The sequence below is a fragment of the Melozone crissalis genome, unplaced genomic scaffold, assembly GCF_028551555.1.
Source record: "Melozone crissalis strain CALT ecotype California unplaced genomic scaffold, PUWL_Pcris_2 ptg000023l_1, whole genome shotgun sequence".
Lineage (NCBI taxonomy): Eukaryota > Metazoa > Chordata > Aves > Passeriformes > Passerellidae > Melozone > Melozone crissalis.
In genome coordinates, this window is record NW_026535801.1 from 39,408,538 (window position 1) to 39,430,230 (window position 21,693).

At 44.5% G+C, this 21,693-nt stretch overlaps 1 protein-coding gene across 1 annotated transcript in view; it reads left to right on the plus strand.

Moving 5' to 3' along the window:
* The window catches only part of MBD5 (methyl-CpG binding domain protein 5), a 129,615-nt gene that overhangs the window by 104,229 nt on the left and 3,693 nt on the right, over window positions 1-21,693 (plus strand). Inside the window, exons 10-14 of the mRNA XM_054277994.1 lie at window positions 7,165-8,148; window positions 9,720-9,970; window positions 11,885-13,048; window positions 18,291-18,364; window positions 21,043-21,118. Of these exons, the coding sequence (XP_054133969.1) occupies window positions 7,165-8,148; window positions 9,720-9,970; window positions 11,885-13,048; window positions 18,291-18,364; window positions 21,043-21,118 (2,549 nt within the window). The remainder of the gene's footprint in view (window positions 1-7,164; window positions 8,149-9,719; window positions 9,971-11,884; window positions 13,049-18,290; window positions 18,365-21,042; window positions 21,119-21,693) is intronic.

Here is a 21,693-nt window from a genome sequence, read left to right on the forward strand (position 1 = left end):
TTATATATTCTTTTATATTAATATTATATAATTATTATATATTATTCTAGCCAATCACTATGAACACACATAACTTATTTCAAACAATACTGACTTACATACTTTCTATTAACAATATATAATACTCCATTATTGAACTGAAAACCTTCTACTATCTTACTAAACATATTTTTTAGTTTTAAAATCTGTCTTAACCAAACCTAAAACTATTATTTCATGTCCTTACTTACTGTACTATTGTAACTTTTCTATTTGAAACTTTACAACTACAACTAGGAATTCTTTGTAAAACCTACTTTCACAGCTTTGTAAAAATCTTTTTACCTTTACTATTTTCCCCCGAATATCTATTATAAAACCTGGAGAATGTGTTCTTTTTTAAGGAGGTTGTGTTATTTTTGTGTTATTTATATATGCAGTTTTTAAATCCCATGTTCACTGAGCCTCTTGCTGAGCCCTCCCAGCAGCACAGGGCTCAGGGCTGAGCTTAAATCCAGGAGGGGAATTCTCTTGGATTTCCAGGAGAATGGGAATGTTCTTTCCATGAGACTCATGTGAAATGTTGAGTGGTTTGTGGTATAATTATAATTATTTGAAATAAAAGTGAGTTTCCAGCCTGCATCCAGCTCTGTAACAAAACTGGAAGAGGAATATTGGGATTTCTGCTCTGTCAGTTTTGGGGCTGGAGCTGCTGAAAGCCCCTGTACACTGAATTTCCCGGAGCAGTTCAGCAGAGGAGGATGTCTAAAGGAACCTCTCATGTTCATATTTCACTTTGTGGCTTGGTTTTTTCCCTTTGTTTTGAGGTCTTTTAATTGCTAAATCTCTTTTCTGTGTCTGTGCCAGCAATTCAGAACATCTCCTCCTCAGAAATAGCTCCTGAGAGAAAAAACCCTGTGAATCCCCACAATTAGCTAATTATTGCCCAAGCTTTTAATTATATTTAACCACATGGACCAAGTTCTGGTATTCCAGCTCTTGTTTTCTTCTTCCACAGATAATATCTTTAATTCCCAGGTAATTTTCAGGGTGTGTGTGGTGGATTTTGCTCTTTTTGTAGGATGGAGCTGCATCAATGGGTGATGGATTTGATTGTAGGGTTTTATTTATTTACCTTTTTCTTGTGGTTCATGGGATAGGAAATGTGTGTTTGAGTGTTGAGCATTCAACATCCAAATCCTGCTAAGAAAGCAACTATAAATATCCATAAATATCCATATCCATAAATATCCATGTCCATCAATAATGGGGTGGATGGAAATGAGTGAAAAGATTTGGGAATAAAAGCTTTGGGCTGCTGAGAAGGGAAATGAAGGGAACCTCAATAACCACAGCAATTAAAGATATCAGTGGTGTCAAATATTAATATTATTAAATAGGAGAAAGTCTGGATCTAGAAGTTAAGTGACAAAGTTGATACATTTGTCAAAAAAAGGGCTCTAATTCCTTCCCTGAAATGGGAATTCTTCCTGATGAAATGCACAAAGTAAAAATAATAAAAATATAATTATAAAAATAATAAAATATAATTAAACAGGGAGGAGCACAATACCAAACAGTGAGGGTGAGGAGAAGAATTTGTTTTAATACAGCCAGGAAAATTAGGAATGGATCATGGTGCTGGAAAATAAAACCCCAAAAGAAGGGGTTGGGGGACTCTGATTTAATCACCTCAGTGCAAACTGTTGGAAATACAAATCAAACCAAACAAATTTTGGATTTGCTCCCCAAAATTACTTTCTATAACCTAGAATTACCAAATCAGAAGAACTTTTGGACGCCAGGGTGAAGAATATCTGACAATTTTTGGGACTTGTTGTGTCTGAGAAAAAATTTCTTATTAAACTGGAATCACCCCTAGACAGAATGGCAAAAACCTTCTCTTCTAATTATAAAGCAGATTTAAATATTCCATTATTTGAGGTTTATAGAAATATCCAGGGGCTCTTTGCTCTGCTTGGGAAAGATTTTAAGGAATCACTTACTTAAATTCATTACTTAAAATTAACTTAAATTAAATTTACTTCAATTTCCAGGTTCTTTTTCCCACTCTTGCTTCTAAGTAATAACTTATTTTCCCCCGTTATTATTTTGGGGAGAGCAAAGTGTTTTTTCTCTTGAGCTAAGAACTGTGAAGAATGAGGAAAATGTTCAGTGCTTGTTTGGGGTTTTCTGGTCTTGTTTTACCTCTTAAAATTTGAATTTGCCTACTATTTACAGTCTTTCAGTTACCTGGTTGGTGTTTTAACTGCCATGCAATTTTCTAGGATTTTATATTGATAAAAGTCAGGGAGTTTGCAAAAAACAATAACAAATTAATGTAGAAAGTTGAGTCTTATTAAAGATATTATTGCAGAGAAAACCTGAATTAATTCTGTGGGCTTCCCCACACACATTTAGCTGGAAATGGAACCAGTGGGCAGCTCCAGCTTTTGCTGGAGGGAGGAGAGGGGATTATTGGAGGAAATAATGCTTTTTATTGAATCTTTATCTCCCCAAATTCACAGTGGAGTGTTTTCCTTCATTTGCAATGCATCTGCCACAGCTGTGAGTGGGAAAATCCTGAATTCCTGCACTCATGTGCTGTTTCCTTGACTCTTTTCTACTCCAACACTGCTCTGCTGGCGGCTGAGCACATCACAACACTTCCCTCCAAGTCATTTCCACTCTAGCAGTGCTGGAGAAATGCAGAAATCACAGGAGGTGGGCAGAGAGAAGAGCCAAGACTGAAATTGGGACAGATACTAAATTCTAAAAATTACATTTAAAAAAACCCCTAATTTTATTACATTTTTAAAAACTCTAATTTTATTAAATTTTAAAAACTCTAATTTTATTAAATTTTTAGAAGCCTAATTTGATGGACTTCTGTTGTCCTGGGCTTTTTGCCCTTCCCTCTAAATTTTAGGGAAATTTTTCAGATTTCAAGGATTTCGGCTTTGTTGTACATGAAAACCCCCTGTGATCGTGGAGCGTGGTGCACAGGAATTTTGGGCAGGCAGGTGAATATTTCCCAGCAGAGCACATTCCATGGCCATGGAGTTGAGGGCAGTTGAGGATTTTTACTGGTTCTGATGGGGATATTTTTGATTTGTTGGGCCATTTTTGGTGATTTCTGGGCTGTCTCAGAAGGAGAATGAGTGACAGCAGTTTGTGCTTACCTGCTGAATTATGGATTTTTGGGACTGGAGGCAGCGTGATAAAGGAAATATCAGATAAGGATCTTCCATGTTTTCCATTCCAGAAGGAAAAGGGGGAATGGAGCTGTCAGAATGTGTAACTGCTGGTTCCAGGTGTGCGGGTGGGGGTGGAATGGGGAATTACAACAAGAACTCCTGCTCTGGGATCTTGCAGGACTCTGAGGCTGTGTTTTCCAAGGGAGAGCTCTGGAAATCCCTAATTGAACAATCTCCCCACTAATGCAAACTCGGAGGTTTTATCTCTAATTTGTGATTAATTCCAATGTCACCCCGGTGTGGCAGCAGCTCCGGGACACCTCGGGCGTGGCTGGGGGACCCCATGAGGTGTCACAAAACTCTATTTAACACGCTACTTCAGAGAATTAATACAGCATCGCTTTCTAACACAGCACATATAATATTCATTTTAATATTTATCAAAAACTAATCACAAAACATGCATTTTTCACAGTACCATTTATTTGTGCTCAGTTCTAAAAATGTTTCAGGTGGTAATGGCTGATGAGTAAGTTCTGCCCTTCCACTTCTCTCAGTGCTTCACACACCTGCTTTAGTGAGTATTTTTTCCCCACAAATTCCAGCACTGTGTTTTTGAGATTATTTAAATACTGAGATGTGTAATGGAGAGCTTCTCACAGGGAAAAGAGCTGTAAAATAGCACTTGAAATATTCTTCTCTAATTAATACACTCTGAGTGCAGTCCTTTTGGAAAATACATCCATGGTTAGGAAGAACAATTCTGAGATATTAATGATGAATATCTTCCACTCTGATTTCTTTATTTTAAGTGAATCTTCTTGAACACAAACTGATTCCATAATACCATTTATTTTATTGTCCTTGCTTAAGAACACCTGTCAAGCAATGCTTTAAGAAAAGGAACACAGCTAGAATGCACACAGGAAAATGAACCTGCTCTGAAAAGAAAGTAGAATTAAAAATGCTCATAAATAAAATCAGGAATAAATTTAAAAATTTATATGCTATTTATTTGCTCCCAGAGCATTTCTCTGACTCTGTAAGAAAACAACAGCTCTGCTTTTGCTGCATTCTAGATATTTCTTCTTTCCACCATGTTGCAAAGTTCATTTTTTCCCAACAAGTGGCAGAAGAACCTTTGGCAGAGTCTGTGCCTGGGTCTGCCCTGGGCTTTTATGGCTTTTAGTCTGGCTCATTCGTTTTTCACTCTGATTATTGAGGACTGTTGTTTGCTGAGCTCACACGTGCTTGGGTTCCCTGCATCCCAAACACCAGATTTTTGTGGAACTGGGAATTCCAGTTGGGATTTCCTTTTGGTGTTCAACTCCTGCTTGTATTTCTCATCCAAAGAGCCTGGAGGTGGCACAGAAAACGCTTGGGTGGTGGAGGTTTGGGGTTTTGGAGTTTGAGAGTTTTGGGGTTTTAGAGTTTTGAAATTTTAGGGGGTTTAGGGTTTTGGAGCTTTGGGGGTTAGATGTTTTTGGAGTTTTAGAGTTTTGCAGTTTTAGGGGTTTTGGGTTTTTGGAGCTTTGGAGGTTGGGTGTTTTTGGGGTTTCGGAGTTTTGGGGAGTTTGGGGATTTTGGAGTTGTGGAGTTTTAAGAGTTTTGAAGTTTTGGAGCTTTGGGAGTTGGGTGGTTTTGGAATTTTAGGAGTTTTGGGATTTGGAGGTTTTGGAGTTTCAGGGGTTTTGGAGTTTTGGGTTTTTGGAGTTTTAAGGGTTTTAAAGTTTTGGAGTTTTGGGGGTTTGGAGCTTTAGGGGTTTTGGAATTTTGGGTTTTTGGAGTTTTTTAAGGGTTGTGGAGTTTTGAAGGTTTTGGACTTTTGAGGGTTTTGGAGTTTTGGGGGTTTGGAGCTTTGGGGTTTTGGAGTTCTGGGGGTTTGGAGCTTTAGGAGTTTTGGAGTTTTGGGCGTTTGGTGTTTTGGGTTTTTGGAGTTTTAAGGATTTTGAAGTTTTGGAGTTTTGAGGGTTTTGGGGGTTCGGAGCTTTGGGGATTTTGGAGTTTTGGGGGTGTTGTCACCATTCTGTCCTTTGGTCTGGGGCCAGCCATTGGGAATGTCTCACAGCTCCATATCCCAGTGAAAATAACTTTGCATGGATGTCCTCATAATTGAATATTGACTTGTTGGGATGGTGTTTTGATCTCTGGTGCCACAGAGGAATTTGTCCCCAGCTGCAGCTGTAAATTCTGTAAATACACCCAGCCCAGGACTTCTGCAGCCCAGATCCTGCTGTGCAGGTTGGACAGAGGCTGGGGGGGACATTTATTGATGTTTTATTTTCCTGCTGAAGGCTGGCTGCTCATCCCTCTCTGACTCCCGACTTCTCCAATCTCTTTTGAAATAAGAACACATTTTCTGCCTCCTACTCAGTATCCATCAAGGCTTTTTTTTTTTTTTCCTCAGTAGCAATTATTTAATACTTAATTAATGTGGAGAAAAGGTGTTGAATGCACTTTGGACCTCTCAGAAGATGGGGGTGAGGAAACAGAGCCATTTCTCCCCAAAACCTGGCAGCAGCTTTCCAACTTTGAGATTTCCTGCACAGCAAATCCTCCTGCATGGGATTTGAGCAGAATGGGAAGCAGGAGCAGGAATAAATTACAAACAGAGATGAGGAAAATACCCAAACTAGATTTGGTATTCAGGAGGGCTCTCTGGAATAATTTCCTCATGCCTGAATTAAAAATCTCTCCATGTGCTCCCTAACACATCCAAGGGGAGCGGCACAGCTGATTCTTCCATTGGGAATTGCTTAAATCTGCAGGTTGGTCTTTGGGACTTCTCAGGATTTTTAAATCCTTGGGGCATTAGTTCTAAATACTGATTTTAGTTCTAAAAATAAATGAATAAAATTTGCTTCTTGTGAAGATGAAGGTTTTTGACCCACTCACCCAGAGTGGGATTTGCTCTGCTCTGCAATTGCACTTTGCTCTCACCTCACCTCACCTTTTGTTATTTTATTATTTAATTTCTGCTCTGAAGCGTGATCATGGCACTGGGAGAGAGGGGTGAGATTTGTTCTCTTGGGTTCAGGGCAGTGCAAAGTGTTCTGTGTTCATTTTGTACCTCTTGGAGCTGTCACAACATTACAGCACTTTAAAAATGGTAATTTTGGTTTAAAATGTTGTAAAGGTTTGGCTCAGTTCTTATCAGTTGAGTGTGCTGGCAAATCCCTTTTTAAAGCCTATTTGTTCAGAAAAATGGGAATTGTTATTTTGTGATCATTGATGCCTTTCATTCTCTCATCCTAAGAGCTAAATGAGTGACCACTGTCAATTCAAAACTGCCTTAAGTAAAAAATAATAATAATTTATATTTCAGCTTTGCTAAAGGGGTATAGAGATACCCAAATAAACATATTTACTCTTTCTTTGTAGCCTTCTCATGGTAAATTTTGCCCTTTCTTTTCATCCCAAGTGATGGATTTTACACCACCCCAATTCACATTTTTCCTTTACAAACTGTGAATTCCTGCTGACCTGGAACAGTCTCATCATACCATGTATTTTTTTAATTCAGTAACAATGTCTTAAATAATTATCTAAAGTCCAAAACCCCGTGAATGAATTAAAACAGGAAGAGGATCATGGACTCAGTGTTTCACCCAACATGATTTCTGTGATCCTTCTTCCTGGTGGTTAATTCCAGCCTGGTCCATGACTAACTCTGTTAAGTCATGCCTGGTTTTGGGTTTATGCTGAGAAATCTGTGATTTTATGAAAATCTGTGATTGTATGTGAATGAATGCTGTTAAAACCCCTCTCCAAGAACTTGAAGGGAAGTACAAGTGCACAGTGCCATAATCTCCAATGGGGCATGGCACAGGGAGCATTTCATGGCAGATCCATTCCTGTTTTTCCAGTGCTCCAGTTTGGATTCCCCAGCCCCTTTTCCCATGGCTGGTTGGGCTGATTCTGGTGCTGTGAGCCCTGGGGTGTCCCCGTAGGCAGCACCCCGTTAACATTCCTGCTCTTCCCGTTCCAGGGGGTTTGGGCCCGTCGTCATCGATCGCCATCGCTGGGGCCAGCCAAGCTGCCATCACCAAGACCACGTCAGTGCTCCAGGACGGTGTCATTGTCACCACCGCAGCTGGGACCCCTCTGCAGCAGGGCCAGCTGCCCATGGGGGGCGAGTTCCCCTTCGCCGGCCACGAACACTCGCTCCACTTCCCGCAGAACAGCTCTTCAAACAACAATCTGCCGCATCCTCTGAACCAGAACCTCCTCAGCTCCCTGCCTCTCTCTCTGCCGGTGAATCAGCAACATCTCCTGAACCAGAACCTCCTGAACATCCTCCAGCCTTCAGCAGGAGAAGGCAAGTCTGAGGTGAACCTCAACCCGTTGGGTTTCCTGAACCCGAACGTCAATGCTGCTTTAGCGTTCCTCTCCGGCGACGTGGACGGGCAGGTCCTGCAGCCCGTGCACTTCCAGCTGCTGGCGGCGCTGCTCCAGAACCAGGCCCAGGCGGCCGCCATGCTCCCCGTGCCATCCTTCAACGTCTCCATCTCGGAGCTGCTCCAGCAGCAGCAGCAGCAGCAGCAGCAGCAGCAGAGCGGCCCCGCGCCCCCCGAGCCGCTGCCCGAGCCCGGCCGTGTGGAGCCCCTGCTGCCCAACCCCATCCCCGGCTTCCCCGAGCCCGCCGCCGCCAACCCGCTGCTGCTGCCCGCCGCCCCCGGCGCCCCGGCGCTCGTGGCCCTCAACCCGCAGCTGGTGGGGGGCGTGCTGAGCTCGGGGGGCCACCCCGAGGTGGCCATTGCCACCTCCTCGCAGGCCACCACCGCCACCACCAGCACCACGTCGGCGGCGGTGGCGGCGCTGTCGGTGTCGGCGCTGGGCGGGGGCACGGCCGTGGTGTCCATGGCAGAAACGCTGCTCAACATCTCCGGTGGGGCACCCGGGCCCGCCAAGGTCAGCAACAGCTCCGTGGTGCCACAGCTCCTGAACCCTCTCCTGGGCACCGGCCTGCTGGGTGAGTGCAGCTTGGGGGAAACATCAGTGCTGAGCGGCTTTGGGGAGGGAGGATTCATCCGGCTGGGAGAGCCCCAACAGCTCAGCTAAACCCTGGCACCCAGTGCCACATCCAGGCTTTGTTAAACACACCCAGGGATGGGGACTCCACCACCTCCCCGGGCAGAACTTTAGAACTTTATCCATTCCAGAGCTTTATCACTTTTTCCTGCTCTCTTCCTTGAGGCTGTGTCCTCTGGTTCTCCAGTTCCTGCAGACAGAGCCCAGCCCCAGCTGAGCACAGGCGCCTTTCAGGAGCTGTGCAGAGTGATGGGGGCACCCCTGAGTCTCCTTTTCTCCAGGCTGAGCACCCCCAGCTCCCTCAGGGCTTCCTCTCAGGGTTTGTGTTCCCAGCCCCTCTCCAGCCTTGCTGCCTTCTCTGGACACACTCCAGCATTCCAAAATCCTTCCCAAACAGAGAGGAACTGGACACAATATTTTCAGATTCAGAATTTCAGATTCTGGTTCTATCTTCTTTTTTTTTTTTTTCTTGGTGTTGTTGGAGCTTGTTCGTTGAGCAATCATTCTTGTACGAAATTAAAATCACGTTCTGCTTTCATTCTTTAATGTTTAATATTAATCTTGGAAATTATTAATTCTGCCACCTAAACCTACTAAATCCACCTGGAAATTGTGTGAACAACTGGATTTATTTCATTGTTCAAGGAGTGGCAGCTGAGGAGCATCTCTGGGTGAGCTTGAGAGTGCCTGTGACAGCAGTAGTAGCTGTGCTGGAGATGGTAAAAACCAACATCCCAAAGCAAGTGATGAAAAACCCCTTAAATACAAAGTTTTTACCTCCTGGGTGATGATTTTTCAGTTATTTTTACCAAAAACATACAATAGAGTAGGTGTTCCTCTGTAATCTACTCCTGGTGGGAATTAAATAATAATTAAATATTGCCTCACCCCGACCTAAACAGCTACAGAGAACTCAACCTACTTGGCATTTTCCATACAAAATGCATCTAACAGTGACTTTTCAAGTGGAACTGTTAGGGAAAACACAAGATTTTAATTTTAGAAAAGAAACAACCAGAAAATTTATGTATTTTAAGCTTTGTTATTTCATAAATCCAGGTTCGACAGTCTGGGGGGTTTTCATGTAAAGTGAAATTTTCATGTAATAAAAAATGTTAATTCAACTTTTACTCTAAAACATAAAAAATTGTGTTGTTTAGGGATTTGTATGGCATGGCTGAGCCAAACAGCCTTTTCTCCTTTACAGCTGGTGAAAAACTCACTTTGTTTGGGGTTTAAATGTTTGTCTCATTCTCTCCCTCTCCCCTCCTCATGTCCTCACCACCCCAGCACAGTTTCAGTGAGATTCCAAGGCCTGGAATTCCACAGAAGCTCCTCCTGCCATCCCTGCTGTCCCAGGAATCAGCAGAGGTGACACAAAAGACCCAATATTGGGGAATTTAAGAGCAGCAGAGCCCCATGCCCAGGGGATGGAGGGAGCAGCGTTGTTTCCCAGAGGTTTTTTGGAGCGCAGGGAATTGCTGAGGGTGTTTGCCTGTGCTTGCCTTGCAGGGGAAATGTCATCTCTGAACACTACTCTGAACAACCATCAGCTCAGCCATCTCCAGTCACTCCTCAACAACAATCAGATGTTTCCTTCAAATCAGCAGCAGCAGCAGCAGCAGCAGCAGCAGCAGCAGCAGCAGCAGCAGCAGCACCTTCTCCAGGGCTACCAGAACGTGCAGGGCTTTCAGGGCCAGCCCCAAATCCCTGGCCCAGCCAACAACCCAAACCCCATGGCGTGTCTGTTCCAGAATTTCCAGGTAGAAAGCAAAAGTAAATCAATATTCAAGCACGTGTGCAGCTCTCAGGGGGTAAAATTCCATCCTCCAGAGTTTGGGGTTTCTTTGCTGATTAAGATAATACCATTTATATAATCACATGAATATAAATACATTTCTTACATACAGTATACCCTTTCAGTAGCTGATAGATTTTGCGAATCAGGAACATTTGTTATTGAAATTTTGTCCCTTTCGCCTTAGGAATTGGGTTTAGTTGCTTTGGGAAGAGTTATGCTGCATGTATTGAAAAAAAGTTCCTCTATATGCTGACAATCACTACACAATTTTAACAAAACTCTTCTCCATCCCATCCCATAAAAATGATCCTTTCTTTTAGGAATTCTGGTGGCTTTAGCCCAGTAATTTTTTGTGTCACATTTCCAGTTGTAGAAATAGTCACAGTAAGTAGTTAAAGGGCTTTTGGAATATTTTCCCTGTGGTTTTTACAGTTTTTGTTGGAGTGCTCTTGTTGATATTGTGTTCCCTGCCTGTGGATGTGACAAGGAGTAGGAAAAGCTCAGGTGGTTGAATCTGGAGGTGCCAATTTGCTGTGGCTTGGTTTTCTTAGTTTTATTTTTAAAATCTTTTAAAATATTTTATTCCATTATTACTCTCAATAAATAATAAAACACAAAAAATATAAAACTCAACACTATATTAAAAACCAACTTATTTTAAAAACCAACTTATTTCTTAGTTACAATACTTCATAAATATTTTTTAACTTATTCACTTTTACTACACAATATTACTATTATTTCTAACACTAATCATGTTCTTTTCCCACATAATCTTACTACAATGCATCTTTCACAATTCTAATTCTCTAAAATATCAAATCTTTTTACAAAAACATATATTACAACTTATTAAAACTTACTTCTAATTCAATCTTTCTTCCAACAATATCATCTCTATTCCATAGATAATGATCTTCTTAAACCAACACACCTTATCTCAATGTTTACATACAAATATACAAAACTATATAAACTTTCTATCAAATTTTAAAAATTCTTTATAAATCCATTTCTCCCAGCTTAGAGCACAGAGGTGTGGGATACTGGGGGCTGGGGATGCCACGGGGAAGGCACAGAGCAAAGGGGAAAATAGGATTGTGGAGCAATTGCAAAAGCACAGTGGTGGCATTCAGGAATTCCCTGAGGAGCACACAGGGACAGAGGCAATGCTGGGGTCTGGGAAGGAAGGAAGAGGAACTGAGAGCAGAACTCAGAGGCTTTGTTGTTAAGGTCTCTGCTCCTCTGGAGATGCACAGAGCCCACCTGGCTGTGATTGGATCAGCTCACCTGGAGAAGAGAAGGTTCCCAGGAGGCCTCAGAGCATCCTCCAGTGGCTGGAGGGGCAGTGGGGAGGCTGGAGAGGGACTGGAGGCACAGGACAAGGAGGGATGGGTTTAAACTGCCAGAGGGGAGATTTAGGTGGGATACTGAGAAGGAATTCCTGGCTGGTGGGGGGCAGGCCCTGGCACAGAGTGCCCAGAGAAGCTGTGGCTGCTCCTGGACCCCTGGCCACAGCCAGGTTGGACAGGGCTTGGAGCAACCTGGGACAGTGGGAGGTGTCCCTGCCATGGCAGGGGGTGGCACTGGGTGGGTTTGAGGTCCCTTCCCACCCAAACCATCCTGTGTCTCTGTATCAGGAATTCTGACCCTGGTGTTTAGGACTTGGGAGAAAGCAGGAGCCTGCTGACACAAAGCCTGACACAGTGGCTTTGTTTTCCTCTAAATAGGCTTTTAATTCTCTCTCTGCCTTGTTCAGTTTGTACCTGGTGTATAACAAAAGGAAATGTGCTGTAGTGAATGAGCACAGAGTTTATCTGCTGAAATCCAGCTGGAGCTCCAACATCCATTCCCACCCTGTCTCTCCTTTCCCCAGGTGAGGATGCAGGAAGACGCCGCCGCCCTCAACAAAAGGATGATCAGCCAGATGGGCATGGCGCCGCTTGCCGAGAGCTCCAACGCTCTCCTTCCTCCCTTCCAGGAGCCCCCCTGCGAGCTGCAGCAGAGACCTGACCCCTCCCTGGGCCAGCAGGCCAAGGACACCCCCGGCCCCGCCGCGGGCGACGCCTCGGTGGACGCCATCTACAAGGCGGTGGTGGACGCGGCCAGCAAGGGGGTGCCGGTGGTGATCACCACGGCCGGCTCCGGCGCCGCGCAGCCGAGCCCCATCCCCGCCCTGAGTGCCATGAGTGCCTTCACAGCCTCCATCGGGGACCCCCTGAACCTGAACCTGAACCCGTGCGGGGCCGCGCACGAGGGGCGCCCCCGGGGCGGCCGCGGCGCGCGGGGCCCCAAGAACGCGGCCGAGCACGGCAAGGGCCCCGGCGAGGGGGACGGCTACGAGTATTACAAAACGCCCAAAAAGCAGTGGGAAGGGGAGCAGAGCCCCGTGGGGGAGATGGGCAGGTGGAAATGCGAGGAGTTTCTGGAGCAGCACTCGGGCCACGTCCACGGCAGCCCGTGCCACGAGAGGCCCAACAACGCCTCGGCGCTGCTGCAGGGGGAGCAGCACCAGGCCCTGCTGGCGCCGCGGAACTGTCAGAGCGAGAAGGCGCTGGAGGAGAATTTCAGGTATAACAATTACAAAAGAACTATGATGAGCTTCAAGGAAAGGCTGGAGAACACTGTGGAACGATGTGCACACATCAACGGGAACCGCCCGCAGCCCAACAGGGCCTTCGGGGAGTTGCTCAACGCTTCCAAACAAGACCTGATCCTGGAAGAGCAATCCCCCAGCTCCTCCAATAGCTTGGAGAGTTCCTTAGTGAAAGACTACATCCATTACAATGGAGATTTTAATGCCAAAAGCATTAACGGGTGCGTGCCCAGCCCCTCGGATGCTAAGAGCATCAGCAGCGAGGAGGAGCTGCGGAACCCCGAGTCGCCCTCGTCCCACGAGCTCATCCACTACAGGCCCAGGACGTTTAACGTGGGCGACTTGGTCTGGGGCCAGATCAAAGGACTCGCCTCCTGGCCTGGCAAGCTTGGCAGAGAGGAAGAGGTTCACAATTCATGCCAACAGAACGCTGAGGAGGGGAAGGTATATTTATGTCTCTATGCACATCTCTCTCTCCCCTCCCCGCCAGCACACAAATCAAAATTTTGTCTTTATTTTGTCTCTTTTAATGGCTTTTTTTCCTAGCTGTAGCTTGTAGAGCTGAATTTCCCCTTCATTTCCTGCCAGGGCCATAAGACAGGTTAGGTTTGGGCTTTGCTAAATATTTTTTGGTGTTAACTAAAAGTGGTTCTCACTTATGTGGTGTGTTCAGACAAATTCCTGGCTGTGTCCAAAGCATCTGATACAGAAATACCTGAAAGTGCTGAAACTGCAAAAAGGAGAAGTGGCCTCATCAGATTGAGGAATCCTTAATGAGTGAAATCTTGCTGATTGACACACACTTCTCACAGGAAATGCACACACATTTCCAACTCTAAAGGAGGTTTTGATCATCATTCAGTAATAAGGAAAGCGTTCCAATTTGGTCTTTCATACTAAAATTCTTCTTTTGTGTTAACAAATCATGTGCTTGTTGGGGAATATACAGGAAATGCAGTTATCAAGGAGTTATTGGTAATTTTATTATGAAAAATTCTCCCAAATCTGGTCTCCACTGTTCGTGTAACATTTTATCTTTGTAGTTCTTACAAAATGCTGCACATCTTCCACCTATAAATATTAAAAGTTTTTAAAATGCATAAGCAGAAAGTGGAGATTTAAGGAAGTAGCGGTTTGTCAGTGACCAAAGAAATCAAATCACTTAAAACTGAGGAGAGTGGGTTGGACCAAAGTGTTCTTTCCCCAAAATTCAGTCAGGAGCAGATACCCAGAGGAGAGAAGGGACAGGGACTCATCCCATCCCACCCCTGCCATGGGCAGGGACACCTCCCACTGTCCCAGGCTGCTCCAAGCTCCCATGTCCAGCCTGGCCTGGGACATTCCAGGGATCCAGGGCAGCCCCAGCTGCTCTGGGAATTCCAGCCCAGTCCCTCCCCTCTGCAGCTGTAAATCCCGGGTGCTTTGAGCCACTGTGGTTTCACCCCCAGAGCAGGAGAGCTTCAGAGTCCCTTGGCAGGTGAGAGTGCTGAATATTCCAGAGCTTTCCATGGATTAATCCATCCCAGCCCAAACCAGGACAGGGTTTCAGAGCTCATCCCTCAGGAAGCTCAGAGCGCTGAGTTACAATCGGGTTAGGAACTGGAGGATCACAAACTTTCAGGGATGAAACAAAACTGCAAGAATTCCATGTTCAATATCCCTGTCTGTCAGGAGCACAGGAACAACATTCCCATTCCCAGTGTGCTTTTATGGATGAACAGAATTGGTGTGTCCAAATCTCTGTGAATGTTTCGTAGAAATGAAAGGTTTACTTGTGTAAAGAGGGAATTTTCTTACCTGCATTCCTGAGCAATTTCATGTTTCCTCCCTAATCTGTTGGTTCTGTGCAAACCTTTGCTGTTCTGGGGTTTCTGTGCATTGTATGGGAATTGTGGGATGTTAAAAATCCCATTTCATTGGGTACTGAACACAAAGCCAGGGAAGCAGATCCTTGAAATGCTCACAGCAAGGTGGAGACCAGTCCAAGTTCTCCATGAGGAATTCCCACATCATGGATCACCTCTGGCATCAGATCACCTTGAATTAATCATTTTAAATTTAAATATGGAAGAAATGTGTTTAATTCCTTCATCAAGAAGTGTGGGGTGAACAGTGGAAATGTGGTGGAAATGTGAATTCCAAAGGGCAGGAGCTGAGGGTGGAAGGTGGGATACAGGGAATAACCCACACCAGACCAGAAGGAATCACCTGGAAAACCACAAAGAAACACCTTGGAAACCACAAAGAAACACCCTTGGAAACCAAATATTCTTCAGGAATTCTGCACCAGCCCATGGTGGGAGTGACCTGCAGCACTTGGGAAAATTCCTTTTCCTTTGGAGCTTCCTGAAAACATCTTTAAAGTCTTTGTGTAACCAAATGTGACCCTCCTGTGTTACATTAATTTGCTGTTGGGATTTGTACATTCTCTGCTCTTTAGATTGTTTATTATAATTTGATTTTTGTTTCCATTTAAAAGACTTTGGGCATTCAGGTATTTAATGGGATAATGGATCTGTTTGGGGAATCCAGACAGGAAAAAGAGGAATTATGCACTTCCTTTCCTTGGTTTTTGGCTGCTGGAAATTAGAGGAGCCCAAGGAAAAGCAGCAGAAATTTCTGGGAAGAAAAGGAGCAAGCCTGAGTGTAATCCCAAACCAGAGGAGTTGTAGCTCATTAAGCAATTAATTTGATTATTCCCCACCTTGGTTATTATTCATCACCTAAACAGGACCAGAGCAATCAAAGCTTTTGTGGGAGCTTTTCATGGTGAATTTTACCAGGGCAAATCCTGTGTCAGTGTGACTTTCCAGGGTTAAACTGGGCTGGTTAAACTGGGCCGGCTAAACTGGGCTGGTTAAACTGGGCTGGTTAAACTGGGCTGGTTAAACTGAGCTGGCTAAACTGGACTGATTTAACTGGGCTGTGGTTAAACTGGACTGGCTAAACTGGGCTGTGGTTAAACTGGGCTGGCTAAACTGGGATCATTAAACTGGGCTGGTTAAACTGGACTGGTTAAACTGGGCTGGTTAAACTGGGCTGGCTAAACTGAGCTGGTTAAACTGAGCTGGTTAAACTGGGCAGGTTAAACTGGGCTGGTTAAACTGGGCTGTGGTTAAACTGGGCTGGTTAAACTGAGCTGGTTAAACTGAGCTGGTTAAACTGGGCTGGTTAAACTGGACTGGTTAAACAGGGCCAGCTAAACTGGGCTGGTTAAACTGGACTGATTTAACTGGGCTGTGGTTAAACTGGGCTGGCTAAACTGGGCAGGTTAAACTGGGCTGGTTAAGCTGGGCTGGTTAAACTGGGCAGGTTAAACTGAGCTGGTTAAACTGGGCTGGTTAAACTGGGCTGGTTAAGCTGGGCTGGCTAAACTGGACTGATTTAACTGTGCTGGTTAAACTGGGCTGGTTAAACTGGGCTGGTTAAACTGGGCTGGTTAAACTGAGCTGGCTAAACTGGGCTGGTTAAACTGGGCAGGTTAAACTGAGCTGGTTAAACTGGACTGGTTAAACTGAGCTGGTTAAACTGGGCTGGCTAAACTAGACTGATTTAACTGGGCTGTGGTTAAACTGGAGTGGTTAAACTGGGCTGGTTAAACTGAGCTGGTTAAACTGAGCTGGTTAAACTGGGCTGGTTAAACTGAGCTGGTTAAACTGGGCTAGTTAAACTGAGCTGGTTAAACTGGAGTGGTTAAACTGGAGTGGTTAAACTGGGCTGGTTAAACTGGACTGGTTAAACTGGGCTGGTTAAACTGGAGTGGTTAAACTGGAGTGGTTAAACTGGGCTGGTTAAACTGGGCTGGTTAAACTGGGCTGGCTAAACTGGGCTGGTTAAACTGGACTGGTTAAACTGGGCTGGTTAAACTGGGCTGTGGTTAAACTGGGCTGGTTAAACTGGGCTGGTTAAACTGGGCTGGTTAAACTGGACTGGTTAAACTGAGCTGGTTAAACTGGGCTGGCTAAACTGGGCTGGTTAAACTGGGCAGGTTAAACTGGGCTGGTTAAACTGGGCTGGTTAAACTGGGCTTTTCTGGTGCTGCAGGTAAAACAGGGAGGATTCCTCCCATCTCTGTGTGATCTGCTGTTGATATTGATGATTATTAATTGTTATTTCTGTTGGAGTTGCTTTCCATACCCTGTTTTGTAGCAATTTGATATTTCTTCCCAAAAAAAACCCCAAGTGTTTTTAATGTATAACCATCACAAAATGCCAATAATGAAGATTTTTTGTTACTTTAAGAGGTCCTTTGTTTCCCAAACATGATATTAATTCTTGATAACATTATTTACATGGAACTTTGCAATTTCTCTCCTGGCAGCCCTTGGCAGTTTGTTCCTTATGTGTTTGTTCCACATTTCTATCGTGGATAGGGATAATTCCTTTTCTCTCCTTAGAAAAGCTCCCAGGTTCTCAGTTTCTTCTGAATTTGTGTTCTTCCAAAATCCAGGGAGGGGAGGAGTTATTGGAAATATTTGCATTAAAAGTGAGCAGGTTTTAAGGGAAAAATGCCACAATTTGTGGCATAATTGAATTTATTTCATGAAAATTGAAATCTCAGCTCCCCCAGTGCAGCTTTCCCCATTAATGACTCCTGGAAATGCCTGGATCAGCACATTCCCAATTTCTTTAGCACAGGTGTGACTTCAAGACATGGAAATCTGGTCTGAATGTGTAAATTTGGGCCTTATTTCAAGAGATTTTGGCTACTGCTCACTCATTACCTCCACCTTGTCGTGTCCACACATCAGATCTGCAGTGAATATAAATTATATTTAGGAATTGGAGGGCTGAATTTGGAGGGAATTTGCATTCCCACTTCATTTCCAGGTTGTCTATAGGCACACACTCAATATACATTTGTATTTATGTAAAATGTCAAGTAAGATGTAGCAAAGAAACAAGAACTGAACCATTTATTTTCTTTAGGTTGATGTGTTCTAAATATCTGATTTTGTTGTTTTTACCAGCAGGAATGAGTGAGCCAGGTCAAAATAACAGAGAGATGTGGCTTCATGTTTTGAGATGCAAATGCTGAAATTACAGAGATGTTATGAATAATTTTCTGCTTGTATTGTTTACACTGGGACTGACTGGTGCCCACACAGTGGTTGAAATTGCTTCAATTTAAAATATTCAAGGTTTAAATTCCCAATTCTCTTGAGCATGTGCCCAAATTCATCTCTGATCGCTAAAGAAAAATAAGAATAATTAAAAGAACTGATTTTATGACAAACAGATACAGCTCTGGTGAAGATTCCTGGATTGAGAAGGCAAAGAAGGATTTCCTCGTGGAATGGGGATGGCTTTGGCCGTGCCATGAGTTGAGCACAGACCTGGAATTCCTCACCAGGAGCTGGTGCTGATGGGAACACTTTGGTGCCACAATGGGACCATCGTTCCCAGGCACTCAGAATTCCAGGTGTAAAATCCGTGTGGGAAAGGAGTGCAGAGTGAGACACTCCACCAGCACTGCCAAGAAAGGTCTTTGAAAGATTCTTCTCCTCAGTTTTGTGCCATAAATGTCCCAAATTTGTGTTTCTGTTGCCACTGTGAGAAATTCCAGCAGTGGATGAATGTGGGAGGGGAGGGGAGCTCCAGGTGTTGTTGCTGCCCTTGGGCTGGCAGAGCAGGAAAGGGGAATTTGCTGCTCTTTTAACGAGGTTTGGTGTCCGTCCTTCCCCAGGTGGAGCCCGAGAAGCTGAAGACACTAACGGAGGGGCTGGAGGCGTTCAGCCGCGCCAGGAAAAGGAACAGGAAGTGAGTCCATCCCGCCTTCCCCCAAATCCCACCCAGTCCCTTCCCCGGGCCCTCCTGGGCCTTCATCCCTTGGCATTCCTCATGGCTTTTTGGAATCTGAGGTGTTCCCAGTGCACCTCTGTGAAATATCCCCATGTGGGAGCTTCTGGTGGCATTCCTGAGCTCCAGCAGCAGAAATGTCATCCCATCAGAATTATCCTGCCCAAACCACACTTTCCAACCAGACCTGGCCTCCTTCCTTCTCAGGGTTGTTCTGAGAAATCCCTTTTACCCCACTGCTGAGCAGGGCTGCAGGATTTGTGGCCTCCCCACCAAATCCCACCCATTCCCTTCCCTGTGCCCTCCTGGGCCTTCATCCCTTGGCATTCCTCATGTTGGTTCTGGAATCTGAGGTGTTCCAAGTGCATCTCTGTGAAATCCCCATGTGGGAGCTTCTGGTGGCATTCCTGAGCTCCAGCAGCAAAAGTCATCCCTTATGCATTTTAAAACGTCAAAATTCTCCTGTCCAAACCACTTTCCAGCCAGACCTGGCCTCCTTCCTTCCCCAGGGTTGTTCTGAGAAATCCCCTTCATCCCACTGCTGGGCAGGGCTGCAGGATTTGTGGCTGAGCTCTGGCTCACACCTGGGTCAGCTGCTGGGCTTGATCCAGCTTTCACCTTTCGTGACAAACACCAGCACAGAAAATCTGTAAGCAGCAAATATTGGGGCATGAAGCATCAGGATGGGCAAAAAGAAGAAAATTATTGAATTTGGGGGAAAAAAAAACGCTCTGGACATCTTTTACTCTATGGCAGAGTAGGAACTGTGCTGTGATTGGGTTTGTTCTATGATGGTGCTTGTTTTCTGTCATAGGGAAAATACATTCTTAAACCTGTGAGAATGAAACTCAGCTCTGAATGACCACAGGCTGAAAGGGATTAAACAATTCCCCCTCTTCCCCTCCTTTTGAGGGGTGAGCTTTGCTTTTATTTCTGTGTCCCACGGGGCCAAAGAGAGGGAATTTTTACACCACTGAGACAGTGGTAGTGGCTGTTTTGTCCAACATCATCCCCAAAATACCTTCCTGGATGTTAAGGGAACTCAGGAGGGCTTCTGGTGACTTCCCAGCTATTTATTCACATCCCTGAAGTGAAATCAGTGACTCAAGGACAGCAGGAGCAGATTTAAAGTGCTTAGAGCTGACACAAACTGCTGCTTTACAGCCCTGACAGAGGTTTGTCTCCATATTTCAGCTTACTTCCCAGTTTGAGTCCTTTGCTGGACATTTCCTGGTTTCCCCATTCCTGCTGTGGATTTATCTGGCAAAGCTCATGGGTTTCTTTCTGGTTTGTGATGTATTACTGGATTTTTTATCCAGGTTTTTAAACATTTAGTGTTGAATACAATTGCTGCACCTACAGTGCTCATCACACAGGCCCAGGGTTGGGTCAGCAGAGCAGGATTGGTCTCCAAGCCCTTAAAGTGATGTTCACATTCCACAACAATTCATGGAATTGATGATTCCATCAATTCTTTGTGTCTCAGCTCCATGTCAGCCCTTCCTTTCCTGCTGGAGCCACATCCCTGCTTTGCTCCCCAGGCCATTGTTGACCCCAAAATGGGAATATTGAGCTTTGACTCTGTGATTTAGAAGGCTGAACAATTGCTTTATTAACTATAGTGTATTAATACTAAACTATACTAAAGAAAAACTCGTGATCCTTTCTAGACACAGCTTTGATTTAATTGGTGAATCAATCTGAGCAACCATCACCAGAGTCCAATTAACAAATCCCTGTTGGTAAACAACCTCCATAACACATTCCCCATGTGCCAAACAACAGGAGCAGCAAATAGAGATAAGAATTGTTTTCTCTCTCTGAGCTTTCTTGCTGCTTTCCCCAGGAAACATCCAGGGAGAGGGAATTCTGTCTCTCCCTGTTAAAGGAGTGTGTGAGTGCCACAGGCCATGGCTCAGCTTCCTCAGCTCTCCAGCTGTGCCCTGCTGTACTTGTGGGGTGCCCCATGGCAGGGAGGAATGGTGAATCTGACTCCATGTTCTCAGAAGGCTCATTTATTATTTTATAATACTATATAATATAACAGAATGCTATACTAAACGGTACTAAAGAATACAGAAAGGATTCTTACAGAAGGCTAAAAGATAACAATGAAAACTTCCTGACCTGTCTGTGCCATCACCTTCCCTCGTGACAGACGTGGTTCTGCTCATCCTCCATCTCCTCCTCCCATTTCCTCATCTCCAAGCAGGACCTGTCCCCATGTCCCAGTGGGAAAAGTCCTTCAGGACCAAAGAGACCCCACAGAATGGTCCCTGTGCAATGAAGTGGGCCTGGAGCTGCCCCATGACCTGGGGTAATTCGGGGTTGGAAGAAGGAAACTTCACCCCAGCTCTCCCTCAGTGGGGTGCTGCCATTCCAGGGTGAAATGGGATATTTGAGATAATTAATGCAGTTCATTGAAAGCTGGAAGGATATTTAACTTTTCTTCTGTAACCCCAGCACAAACCTTTCCTTTCCACAGTATTGTTACAGGTCTGACCTCGCTCCTGGTGCTCCCAGCCTGGGAGCTCCAGGGTCAGCACATCCCCAGTGAATTCCTGTGTTTGTTTTTCACTTCTCTCACCTTTTCTTTCTGTCCTTAAGAGTAACTGATGCCTTTCATCTTTTCTCCCCAGGAGTGGAAAGCTAAATAACCATTTAGAAGCTGCTATACACGAGGCCATGAGCGAACTAGACAAAATGTCTGGGAATGTAAGTTCCTTTTCCTTGGCAATATTCTGCTTTTCCATGTTTCTGCATGTGTGTCCATTGGAGGGAGGCTTGCTTTGGGTGGTGTTCTAACAAATCCTGGGTTTATTTTCTGGAATAATGAGGAATTTTCAATATTTGCCCTGCATTAAAAACTTTGCAGAGATCTGATGGCTCTGAAAAATGGGAGTTGTTGTAGGATTTTAGGTGCATTGGGAATTTTATTGCTTTTGACAAAAGAGATTTACACATCCAGCCTGATAATACTGGGATGAGTTCCAGTCCTGCTCCTGTTCCAGGGGCTCCTCTGGCCACTGCCACCAAATCAAACTCATTTCCTCCTCAGCTGGAGTAGCAGGGTAGTGAAACCACATTTGAAAGCACCTTTATTTTGAGTGCAAAACTTTTGGAATTCAAATTTCCCCATGAGAAACGAAAGATATTGTCATGAAAGGTAAGTTAAAAAAAAAAAAGAATATTTCTAATATACCCGAGAATGGTTTTTCCACACTAATTACAATTATTGTGTGTTTCCAATAACAAGTTTGGTCTATAAAATATCCTCATTTATATTTCTA